The following is a 12,012-nucleotide window of genomic DNA, read 5'->3' on the forward strand; positions in this document are numbered from 1 at the left end:
TCCACTTCTACCAGAAATTCTGTTTTTTTCCAGGACTGCTTCACATCTTAGATCACAGTATTAACATTTTGCTACAGGGTCTTGAGAACTGGTAGTAAGGCACTAATCTTATACTTGCACATTCTGTGAAGTCTCATAAGTTTTAAATTTTTGTTTTGTAGCAAAAACATTCAACATCTAGGGATCACAGTGTATCTTTGAAATGCACACTGCTCTGTCCAATTATTACAGAAACACTGCCAACATAAAAAATCCAGCAGGCACGTCAAAACGGAGAGTAAAGTTATAATTAAATCATGATATTTTTAGTTTGTATCCTTTGTTAAAGAGTAATCCTAGGTAAGCTTAGGAGTGTGCATATGGCAGCAATACTTATAACAATGTTTATAGCAATGTTACAGTTACAAATACTGCTGCCACTCTAGGCTAAAGACACCTGCATACTTCTGAGTGCCTATCAAGGTGATGTCAGCATACCTTGGTATGTTTTGCCATCAATATCAACCTCATAGGATTCCATAACTTCTTGAATTGCTTCTCCAACATCACACAGGCGCACATCGATACCTGAACACTAAGAGGAAGCAATTTTATTATCTTATCTTTTTTCAAAAAGTCCACAAGACTATGAATAAGCACTTATACATACCCTTGACTTTTCTAAAATGGTACTTTCTTTTTTAAATATGAAACAACTTGTACACATAAAAAGACAGAACTGCCAGAGCTTTATGCGAGTAGCCATCTGGTTCTTACAGATAAGAGTTAAAAGTGGAATCATACAATTTATATTGAAAAAAAAAAGCTCACATTTATTGTTTTTAATGTCTAATTCAAAATATTACAGATGCATTTTGCGTGTAAAAGCATATGTACTGCACTGCCCATTTAAAGAGAAGCTCGTCTGAACAACTACTGTTCTCGAAGTACATATATATTGTAAAAGTTCTAAAAGAAATAACCTAGATAAATCCTTTGCCATGCAAATGATTGAGCTATGGAGCTACAATATAAATACAAGTAATACTAAACTACAGGTCACCAATTTGCAATGCAAAAATTGCTGGATTAAAAGGTGGAGGGGGAATAAAAACAACAAAATCCTATATGCTCTCACTTAGGCCCTGATATTCAAAACATCAACGAGAAACTGCCTGCTTGGGTTCGCTAGGCTCTCAGTCCGTCTGCCCGTATATTAAAATAAAAGGGACATACCCGCGAAGTGCTGGCGCTGCATCGCCTATTGGAAATAATGAAGATTGCGGCTTCTGCTCAACTACGCCGACATAGTCACTTATCGGCACTTTAAGTGGGTGGGGAATGTATTTGAAGTGTTCCTATACGGCACAGAGAGTGCGCTCACTGATACCAAACACAGTTTCTGTGTAGGAACACTTCAAATAATGACTGAAAATGAGGCAAGACAAACATGGCTGTACCCCTATAGCTGACCTGAAGGGCTTCCCTTGGAGCATAATCACACCACTGGTGATGTATCACAATCAAAATGCAGGTTACTCCCGTGGAATGCCTAGCTAACGCCCACAGAACACCTACATTTAAGTCATGTCTTCACTATACCCGACTAATAAAGTGAAAAAAAAACTATTATAACTACAGGAGCTACGTTTTGAAGCATAATGCATATTATTTTAATCACTGTATAAAAATTAAACTTTTTCCCTGACTGATAAATAAATATTTAGAAATCTATATTTTTGTTTTAAATCATAAAAAGAACACGCAAACAAAGCAGTTTAATTTCTATACAATGCTAAAAATAATATGCATTATACATGAAAATGCACATCATTTTATAGAAACGTAATGCTACTATCAAACACTTATTGCAACCCCCTAATCTGCCATAAATTAAAGACCTAACCACCCCCCTAAACCCCCACAAGAACCCCTAACCTATTAACCCCTAAACAACCACAATCTCCAGCGCAAGTTAACAGCTAACCCAGCATACCTCCATCTGCTGCAAAAAATAAATAAAATACTAAAAACAAAAAACAAAGCACTAACAAAAAACCCAGTTATGCTTATCCTAAAGTCCCCTTTAAAAAAAGGAAATTTATTGTTACCTGATAAATTGATTTCTTTTACTATACGATGAGTCCACTGATTTCATCCTTACTTGTGGGATATCGCCTCCTGGTCAGCAGGAGGCGGCAAAGAGCACCACAGCAGAGCTGTATATATAGCTCCTCCCTTCCCTCCCACTCCAGTCATTCGACCGAAGTTAGGAAGAGAAAGGAAAAGCCAAGGTGCAGAGGTGACTGAAGTTTAACAAAAAAGGAAAAACCTGTCTTAGAAAAACAGTGTGGGCCCTGGACTCATCGTATCGTAAAACAAATCAATTTATCAGGTAAGAATAAATTTCCTTTTCTTTTACAAGATACGAGTCCACGGATTTCATCCTTACTTGTGGGAACCAATACCAAAGCTATAGTACACGGATGAAAGGGAGGGACAAGACAGGGAACCTAAACGGAAGGCACCACTGCTTGAAGAACTTTCCTCCCAAAAACAGCCTCAGACGAGGCAAAAGTAACAAATTTGAAAAATTTGAAAAAAGTGTGCAGAGACGACCAAGTCTGTTCAACAGAAGCATCATTTTTGAATGTCCATGAGGAAGCCACTGCCCTAGTGGAATGAGCCGTAATACGTCCAGGAGGCTGCTGTCCAGCAGTCTCATATGCAAAACGGATGATACTCTTCACCCAAAGAGAGAGAGAGGTAGCCGTAGCTTTCTGACCCCTACGCTTTCCAGAAACCACAACAAATAGGGAAGATTAGTGACGAAAATCCTTAGTCGCCAGCAAGTAGAACTTCAAGGCACGAACCACATCTAAATTATGCAACAGACGCTCCTTCTTGGAAGAAGGATTAGAACATAAGGAAGAACAACAATTTCCTGATTAACATTCTTATTAGAAACAACCTTAGGAAGGAAACCAGGTTCGGTACGTAAAACCACCTTATCAGAATGGAAAATAAGGAGAATCATATTGTAATGCCGAAAGCTCAGAAACTCTGCGAGCAGAAGCATAAGCAACCAAAAATAAAACTTTCCAAGATAATAACAATATCTACGGAATGCATAGGTTCAAACGGAACCCCTTGAAGAACATTAAGAACTAGATTCAAACTCCAAGGAGGAGTAACTGGTCTAAACACAGGCCTGATTCTAGTCAGAGCCTGACAAAAAGATTGAAAATCTGGAACACCTGCCAGACGCTTGATTAACAAAATAGACAAAGCAGAAATCTGTCCCTTTAAGGAACTCGCTGACAACCCTTTCTCCAATCCATCTTGGAGAAAAGACAAAATTCTGGGAATCCTGACCCTACTCCATGAGTAGTCCTTGGATTCGCACCAATAAAGATATTTACGCCAAATCTTATAGTAAATCTTTCTAGTAACAGGCTTACGAGCCTGAATCAAGGTATCAATGACCAACTCGCTTAGATAAAGTCAAGCGTTCAATCTCCCAAGTAATTAGCTGCAGAGAAACTAGATTCGGATGATGGAAGGGCCCCTGAATGAGAAGATCTTTCCGCAACAGAAGCCTACAAGGTGGCTGAGATGACATAGCCACCAGATCGGCATACCAAGTCCTGCGAGGCCACGCAGGAGCGATTAGGACGACTGATGCCCACTTTGACTCAAGCAATCACCCGGGGAAGGAGAGCAAAAGGAGGGAACACATAAGCTAGGCTGAAAGACCAAGGCACTGCTAAGGCATCAGCTCGGCCTGGAGACCCCTGGACCCATATCACGGAAGCTTGTCATTCCGACGAGACGCCAGAAGATCCAACTCTGGCCTGCCCCACCTGAGAAACAGGTTGGCAAATACTTCCAGATGGAGTTCCCGGACGAAAAGTCTGACCGATCAGAAAGTCCGCGTCCCAGTTTTACACACCTGGTATGTGGATCGCCGAGATAACAAAAGTGAAATTCCGCCTACTGAATTATCTTTGCTACTACTGTCATCGCCAAGGAACTCCCTGTTCCTCCCTCATGATTGATGTAAGCTACAGACAGAAAGTTGTCCGACTGGAATCTGATGAATGTGGCCGAAGCCAAATGAGACCAAGCCCGAAGCGTATGGATATAGCTCCTAACTCTAGGATATTGATAGGAAAAAGAAACTCTGTTCGAGTCCAACACCCTGTCCTCAGGGAGTTCCAGACTGCTCCCCATCCTATCAGGCTGGCATCCATTGTCACTATCACCCATGAGGGTCTGCAGAAGCATGTCCCCTAGGATAGATGATCCAGCGACAACCACCATAGAAGAGAGTCCCTTGTCTTCTGATCTAGATTTATTTGAGAACAAGTTTGAATAATCTCTATTCCACTGTCTGAGTCTGAAGGCCGAGGATGGGACTGAAGGGTCCGGCATGTACTCAGAATCTGAAACTGTCTGACCTCTGTCAAAAATATTTACATGGATAGAGAGTCGATTAGAGTTCCCAAAAATGAACCCTTGTCTGTGGAGCTAGCGAATCTTGTACCAGATTCACTTTCCCCCCGTGAGTCCTCAGAAAGGACGGAACAAAGTCGGTATGAGACTTAGTCAGCTTATAAGACGCCTGGATCAGAATATCGTCTAGAAAAGGCGCCATTGCAATGCCCGTGGTCTTAGAACAGGCAGCAGAGACCCCAGAACCGTTGTGAAACTTCTAGGAGCCGTGGCAAACCTTAGGAACTCGCAATGATCTCCGTGGATATGCATCCTTTAGATCCACGGCAGACGAAAATTGACCCTCCTGGATCAAGGGGAGGACGGCACGAATAGTTTCTGTCATGAAAGGTGGAACTCTGAGAAACTGGTTTAGAATCTTAAGGTCTAAGATAAGTTTGAACGTTCCCTCCTATTTGGGAACTACCAACAGATTTGATAAAAACCCTGTTCCTGTATTGGAACTGCATAATCCACTCCCATGGAAGAGAGGTCTCTTACACCATTCAAGAGCGCCTTTCTGCTAATCTGTACTGCTGATAATCTTGAACGAAGAAATCTTCCTCAGAGGGAAGAATTTCTGAACACCAGTTGGTATTCCTGAGACACTATTTCCAAAACCCAGGGATCCTTCGCACCCAAGCCCCAATGAAAAGAAGTCTGGCCCTTCATGTCTCAGATTATTGGTCGCCTCCTTGGGCTGAGTATCCTCACACCAAGATTGAGCGGGACTCCAATTAACTTAGTCTAGTTTTATTCTGAGGGAGGTGACACCCACCTCCCGAAATGACAGAAAAAATCTCCTGCAGAACAGGACCTAACAGGGTCTTCCCCCTGTAAGGGACAGCTAGAAGGTATGACTTGGATGAAAACGTCCGCAGACCAATCTGTCAGTCATAAGGCCCTGCGAGCCAAAAATACAGAAAATTGTGGCGCCTACTCAAAAGCCAATAAGCTTGTGATAATCCCCTGTTCTGGAGTCCGTCCAAGGAAGACTCTTGCTTGATGTCAGCATTTCGAGTATCAAACCAGTAGACTGCCACACACGACAGTAGATATACATACCGTCGGCTGCCTGTATATACTGGTAAAGTTGATTTCTCTTAATAACATCCTCTAATTGACCATCCATCGGATCTTTAAACCCAACTAACCTCTATAGGGCTAGTAAATATCTGAGCCAAAGTTGAAAACAGCTTCTACCCTAGGAACAGTTGGTCAAACCTCTTTAACTGAATCAGCTAAAGAAAACATCCTCCTGTCCCATAATTTTCGACTAATTAGTCTAGACTCTGGAAGGACAACCAACACAATGGTGCCGCTATTATCCATAAGTGCTCTTGTTCCATCCGAAACGTAAGAATGGAATAAGTAATAAACAGCTGAAATTCCATAATAAAGCTAACACTTAAAAAATTTTTACTGTCGTTTTAAACCTTAAAAGGAAACTTTATTACATATATGCTCTTTTTACATCCTAAACACAGGGATGAAATAAGCCAATAAACAGCTGAAATTCTTAAATAAAGGTAACCCTTAAAAAGGGTTACTGTCACTTTAAATCTGAAAAACATAATTTATGCTTACCTGATAAATTCCTTTCTTCTGTTGTGTGATCAGTCCACGGGTCATCATTACTTCTGGGATATAACTCCTCCCCAACAGGAAATGCAAGAGGATTCACCCAGCAGAGCTGCATATAGCTCCTCCCCTCTACGTCACTCCCAGTCATTCGACCAAGAATCAACGAGAAAGGAGAAACCAAGGGTGAAGTGGTGACTGGAGTATAATTAAAAAAAATATTTACCTGCCTTAAAAAACAGGGCGGGCCGTGGACTGATCACACAACAGAAGAAAGGAATTTATCAGGTAAGCATAAATTATGTTTTCTTCTGTTATGTGTGATCAGTCCACGGGTCATCATTACTTCTGGGATACCAATACCAAAGCAAAAGTACACGGATGACGGGAGGGATAGGCAGGCTCATTATACAGAAGGAACCACTGCCTGAAGAACCTTTCTCCCAAAAATAGCCTCCGAAGAAGCAAAAGTGTCAAATTTGTAAAATTTGGAAAAAGTATGAAGCGAAGACCAAGTTGCAGCCTTGCAAATCTGTTCAACAGAGGCCTCATTCTTAAAGGCCCAAGTGGAAGCCACAGCTCTAGTAGAATGAGCTGTAATTCTTTCAGGAGGCTGCTGTCCAGCAGTCTCATAGGCTAAACGAATTCTGCTACGAAGCCAGAAGGAGAGAGAGGTAGCCAAAGCCTTATGACCTCTCCTCTGACCAGAGTACACGACAAACAGGGAAGACGTTTGTCGAAAATCCTTAGTTGCCTGCAAGTAGAACTTGAGGGCACGAACTACATCCAGATTGTGTAGAAGACGTTCCTTCTTTGAAGAAGGATTCGGGCACAGGGAAGGAACCACGATCTCTTGATTGATGTTCCTGTTAGTGACTACCTTAGGTAAGAACCCAGGTTTAGTACGCAGAACTACCTTATCTGAATGAAAAATCAAATAAGGAGAATCACAATGTAAAGCTGATAACTCAGAGACTCTCCGAGCCGAAGAAATAGCCATTAAAAATAACACTTTCCAAGATAACAACTTTATATCAATGGAATGAAGGGGTTCAAACGGAACTCCTTGTAGAACGTTAAGAACAAGGTTTAAACTCCATGGCGGAGCAACAGTTTTAAACACAGGCTTGATTCTAGCTAAAGCCTGACAAAAAGCCTGGACGTCTGGATTTTCTGACAGACGCCTGTGCAACAAGATGGACAGAACTGAGATCTGTCCCTTTAATGAACTAGCCGATAAACCCTTTTCTAAACCTTCTTGTAGAAAGGACAATATCCTAGGAATCCTAACCTTACTCCAGGAGTAACCTTTGGATTCGCACCAGTATAGGTATTTACGCCATATCTTATGGTAAATCCTTCTGGTAACAGGCTTCCTAGCCTGTATCAGGGTATCAATAACCAACTCAGAAAAACCACGTTTTGATAAAATCAAGCGTTCAATTTCCAAGCAGTCAGCTTCAGAGAAGTTAGATTTTGAGGTTTGAATGGACCCTGTATCAGAAGGTCCTGTCTTAGAGGTAGAGACCAAGGCGGACAGGATGACATGTCCACTAGATCTGCATACCAAGTCCTGCGTGGCCATGCAGGCGCTATTAGAATCACTGATGCTCTCTCCTGTTTGATTTTGGCAATCAATCGAGGAAGCAGCGGGAAGGGTGGAAACACATAAGCCATCCCGAAGCTCCAAGGTGCTGTCAAAGCATCTATCAGAACCGCTCCCGGGTCCCTGGATCTGGACCCGTAGCGAGGAAGTTTGGCGTTCTGGCGAGACGCCATGAGATCTATCTCTGGTTTGCCCCAACGTCGAAGTATTTGGGCAAAAACCTCCGGATGAAGTTCCCACTCCCCCGGATGAAAAGTCTGGCGACTCAAGAAATCCGCCTCCCAGTTCTCCACTCCCGGGATGTGGATTGCTGACAGGTGGCAAGAGTGAGACTCTGCCCAGCGAATTATCTTTGATACTTCCATCATTGCTAGGGAGCTTCTTGTCCCTCCTTGATGGTTGATGTAAGCTACAGTCGTGATGTTGTCCGACTGAAACCTGATGAACCCCCGAGTTTTTAACTGGGGCCAAGCCAGAAGGGCATTGAGAACTGCTCTCAATTCCAGAATGTTTATTGGTAGGAGACTTTCCTCCTGATTCCATTGTCCCTGAGCCTTCAGAGAATTCCAGACAGCGCCCCAACCTAGTAGGCTGGCGTCTGTTGTTACAATTGTCCAGTCCGGCCTGCTGAATGGCATCCCCCTGGACAGATGTGGCCGAGAAAGCCACCATAGAAGAGAGTTTCTGGTCTCTTGATCCAGATTCAAAGTAGGGGACAAGTCTGAGTAATCCCCATTCCACTGACTCAGCATGCACAATTGCAGCGGTCTGAGATGTAGACGTGCAAAGGGTACTATGTCCATTGCTGCTACCATTAAGCCGATCACCTCCATGCATTGAGCTACTGACGGGAGATGAATGGAATGAAGGACACGGCATGCATTTAGAAGCTTTGTTAATCTGTCTTCTGTCAGATAAATTTTCATTTCTACAGAATCTATAAGAGTCCCCAAGAATGGAACTCTTGTGAGAGGAAAGAGAGAACTCTTCTTTTCGTTCACTTTCCATCCATGCGACCTTAGAAATGCCAGAACTAACTCTGTATGAGACTTGGCAGTTTGAAAGCTTGAAGCTTGTATCAGAATGTCGTCTAGGTACGGAGCTACCGAAATTCCTCGCGGTCTTAGTACCGCCAGAAGGGCACCCAGAACCTTTGTGAAGATTCTTGGAGCCATAGCCAATCCGAATGGAAGAGCTACAAACTGGTAATGCCTGTCTAAGAAGGCAAACCTTAGATACCGGTAATGATCTTTGTGAATCGGTATGTGAAGGTAAGCATCCTTTAAATCCACTGTGGTCATGTACTGACCCTTTTGGATCATGGGTAAGATTGTCCGAATAGTTTCCATTTTGAACGATGGAACTCTTAGGAATTTGTTTAGGATCTTTAAATCCAAGATTGGCCTGAAAGTTCCCTCTTTTTTGGGAACCACAAACAGGTTTGAGTAAAACCCTTGTCCCTGTTCCGACCGCGGAACCGGATGGATCACTCCCATTAATAACAGATCTTGTACACAGCGTAGAAACGCTTCTTTCTTTATCTGGTTTGTTGACAACCTTGACAGATGAAATCTCCCTCTTGGGGGAGAGAATTTGAAGTCTAGAAGGTATCCCTGAGATATGATCTCTAGCGCCCAGGGATCCTGAACATCTCTTGCCCAAGCCTGGGCGAAGAGAGAGAGTCTGCCCCCCACTAGATCCGGTCCCGGATCGGGGGCCCTCGATTCATGCTGTCTTAGGGGCAGCAGCAGGTTTCCTGGCCTGCTTGCCCTTGTTCCAGGACTGGTTAGGTTTCCAGCCTTGTCTGTAACGAGCAACGGCTCCTTCCTGTTTTGGTGCAGTGGAAGTTGGTGCTGCTCCTGCTTTGAAATTCCGAAAGGGACGAAAATTAGACTGTCTAGCCTTAGCTTTGGCTTTGTCTTGAGGCAGGGCGTGGCCCTTACCTCCTGTAATGTCAGCGATAATTTCTTTCAAACCGGGCCCAAATAAAGTTTGCCCTTTGAAAGGTATATTAAGTAATTTGGACTTAGAAGTTACATCAGCTGACCAGGATTTTAGCCACAGCGCCCTACGTGCCTGAATGGCGAATCCTGAGTTCTTAGCCGTAAGTTTGGTTAAATGTACTACGGCCTCCGAAATGAATGAATTAGCTAGTTTAAGGACTCTAAGCCTGTCCGTAATGTCGTCCAGCGTAGCTGAACTAAGGTTCTCTTCCAGAGACTCCATCCAAAATGCTGCCGCAGCCGTAATCGGCGCGATGCATGCAAGGGGTTGCAATATAAAACCTTGTTGAACAAACATTTTCTTAAGGTAACCCTCTAATTTTTTATCCATTGGATCTGAAAAAGCACAGCTATCCTCCACCGGGATAGTGGTACGCTTAGCTAAAGTAGAAACTGCTCCCTCCACCTTAGGGACCGTTTGCCATAAGTCCCGTGTGGTGGCGTCTATTGGAAACATCTTTCTAAATATTGGAGGGGGTGAGAACGGCACACCGGGTCTATCCCACTCCTTAGTAACAATTTCAGTTAGTCTCTTAGGTATAGGAAAAACGTCAGTACTCGCCGGTACCCGCAAAGTATTTATCCAACCTACACAATTTCTCTGGTATTGCAACAGTGTTACAATCATTAAGAGCCGCTAAAACCTCCCCTAGTAATACACGGAGGTTCTCTAATTTAAATTTAAAATTTGAAATATCTGAATCCAATCTGTTTGGATCAGAACCGTCACCCACAGAATGAAGCTCTCCGTCCTCATGCTCTGCAAGCTGTGACGCAGTATCAGACATGGCTCTAGTATTATCAGCGCACTCTGTTCTCACCCCAGAGTGATCACGCTTGCCCCTTAGTTCTGGTAATTTAGCCAAAACTTCAGTCATAACAGTAGCCATATCTTGTAATGTTATCTGTAATGGCCGCCCAGATGTACTAGGCGTCACAATATCACGCACCTCCCGGGCGGGAGATGCAGGTACTGACACGTGAGGCGAGTTAGTCGGCATAACTCTCCCCTCGCTGTTTGGTGAAATTTGTTCAACTTGTACAGATTGGCTTTTATTTAAAGTAGCATCAATACAGTTAGTACATAAATTTCTATTGGGCTCCACCTTGGCATTGGAACAAATGACACAGGTATCTTCCTCTGAATCAGACATGTTTAACACACTAGCAAATAAACTTGCAACTTGGTTACAATCTTATTTAATAAAAACGTACTGTGCCTCAAAGAAGCACTAAACGATTAAATGACAGTTGAAATAATGAACTGAAAAACTGTTATAGCATCAATCCTTGAAAACAACACAACTTTTAGCAAAGGTTTGTTCCCCTTAGTAAAGTAACAATAATTAAATTGAAAACGTAAAAATAAGAGAGCAACGTTTTTAATCACAGTCAATATATAAGTCTCACAGCTCTGCTGAGAGAATCTACCTCCCTTCAAAGAAGTTTGAAGACCCCTGAGTTCTGTTAGAGATGAACCGGATCATGCAGGAAATACAAGAGTAACTGACTGGAAATTTTTGATGCGTAGCAAAGAGCGCCAAAAACGGCCCCTCCCCCTCACACACAGCAGTGAGAGAGAAACGAAACTGTCACAATTAAAACAAGCAACTGCCAAGTGGAAAAAACAGAATTTATGTTTACCTGATAAATTACTTTCTCCAACGGTGTGTCCGGTCCACGGCGTCATCCTTACTTGTGGGATATTCTCTTCCCCAACAGGAAATGGCAAAGAGCCCAGCAAAGCTGGTCACATGATCCCTCCTAGGCTCCGCCTACCCCAGTCATTCGACCGACGTTAAGGAGGAATATTTGCATAGGAGAAACCATATGGTACCGTGGTGACTGTAGTTAAAGAAAAAAATTATCAGACCTGATTAAAAAAAAAAAAACCAGGGCGGGCCGTGGACCGGACACACCGTTGGAGAAAGTAATTTATCAGGTAAACATAAATTCTGTTTTCTCCAACATAGGTGTGTCCGGTCCACGGCGTCATCCTTACTTGTGGGAACCAATACCAAAGCTTTAGGACACGGATGAAGGGAGGGAGCAAATCAGGTCACCTAAATGGAAGGCACCACGGCTTGCAAAACCTTTCTCCCAAAAATAGCCTCAGAAGAAGCAAAAGTATCAAACTTGTAAAATTTGGTAAAAGTGTGCAGTGAAGACCAAGTCGCTGCCCTACATATCTGATCAACAGAAGCCTCGTTCTTGAAGGCCCATGTGGAAGCCACAGCCCTAGTGGAATGAGCTGTGATTCTTTCGGGAGGCTGCCGTCCGGCAGTCTCGTAAGCCAATCTGATGATGCTTTTAATCCAAAAAGAGAGAGAGGTAGAAGTTGCTTTTTGA

General features: G+C 43.0%; 1 protein-coding gene across 1 annotated transcript in view; it reads right to left on the reverse strand.

Moving 5' to 3' along the window:
- METAP2 (methionyl aminopeptidase 2) overlaps positions 1 to 12,012 on the reverse strand; it is a 290,993-nt gene that overhangs the window by 65,985 nt on the left and 212,996 nt on the right. The window contains exon 6 of the mRNA XM_053719228.1: positions 478 to 574. Coding sequence (XP_053575203.1) covers positions 478 to 574 — 97 coding nt within the window. The remainder of the gene's footprint in view (positions 1 to 477; positions 575 to 12,012) is intronic.

Source organism: Bombina bombina, chromosome 6, assembly GCF_027579735.1.
Source record: "Bombina bombina isolate aBomBom1 chromosome 6, aBomBom1.pri, whole genome shotgun sequence".
NCBI classification, from domain to species: Eukaryota; Metazoa; Chordata; class Amphibia; order Anura; family Bombinatoridae; genus Bombina; species Bombina bombina.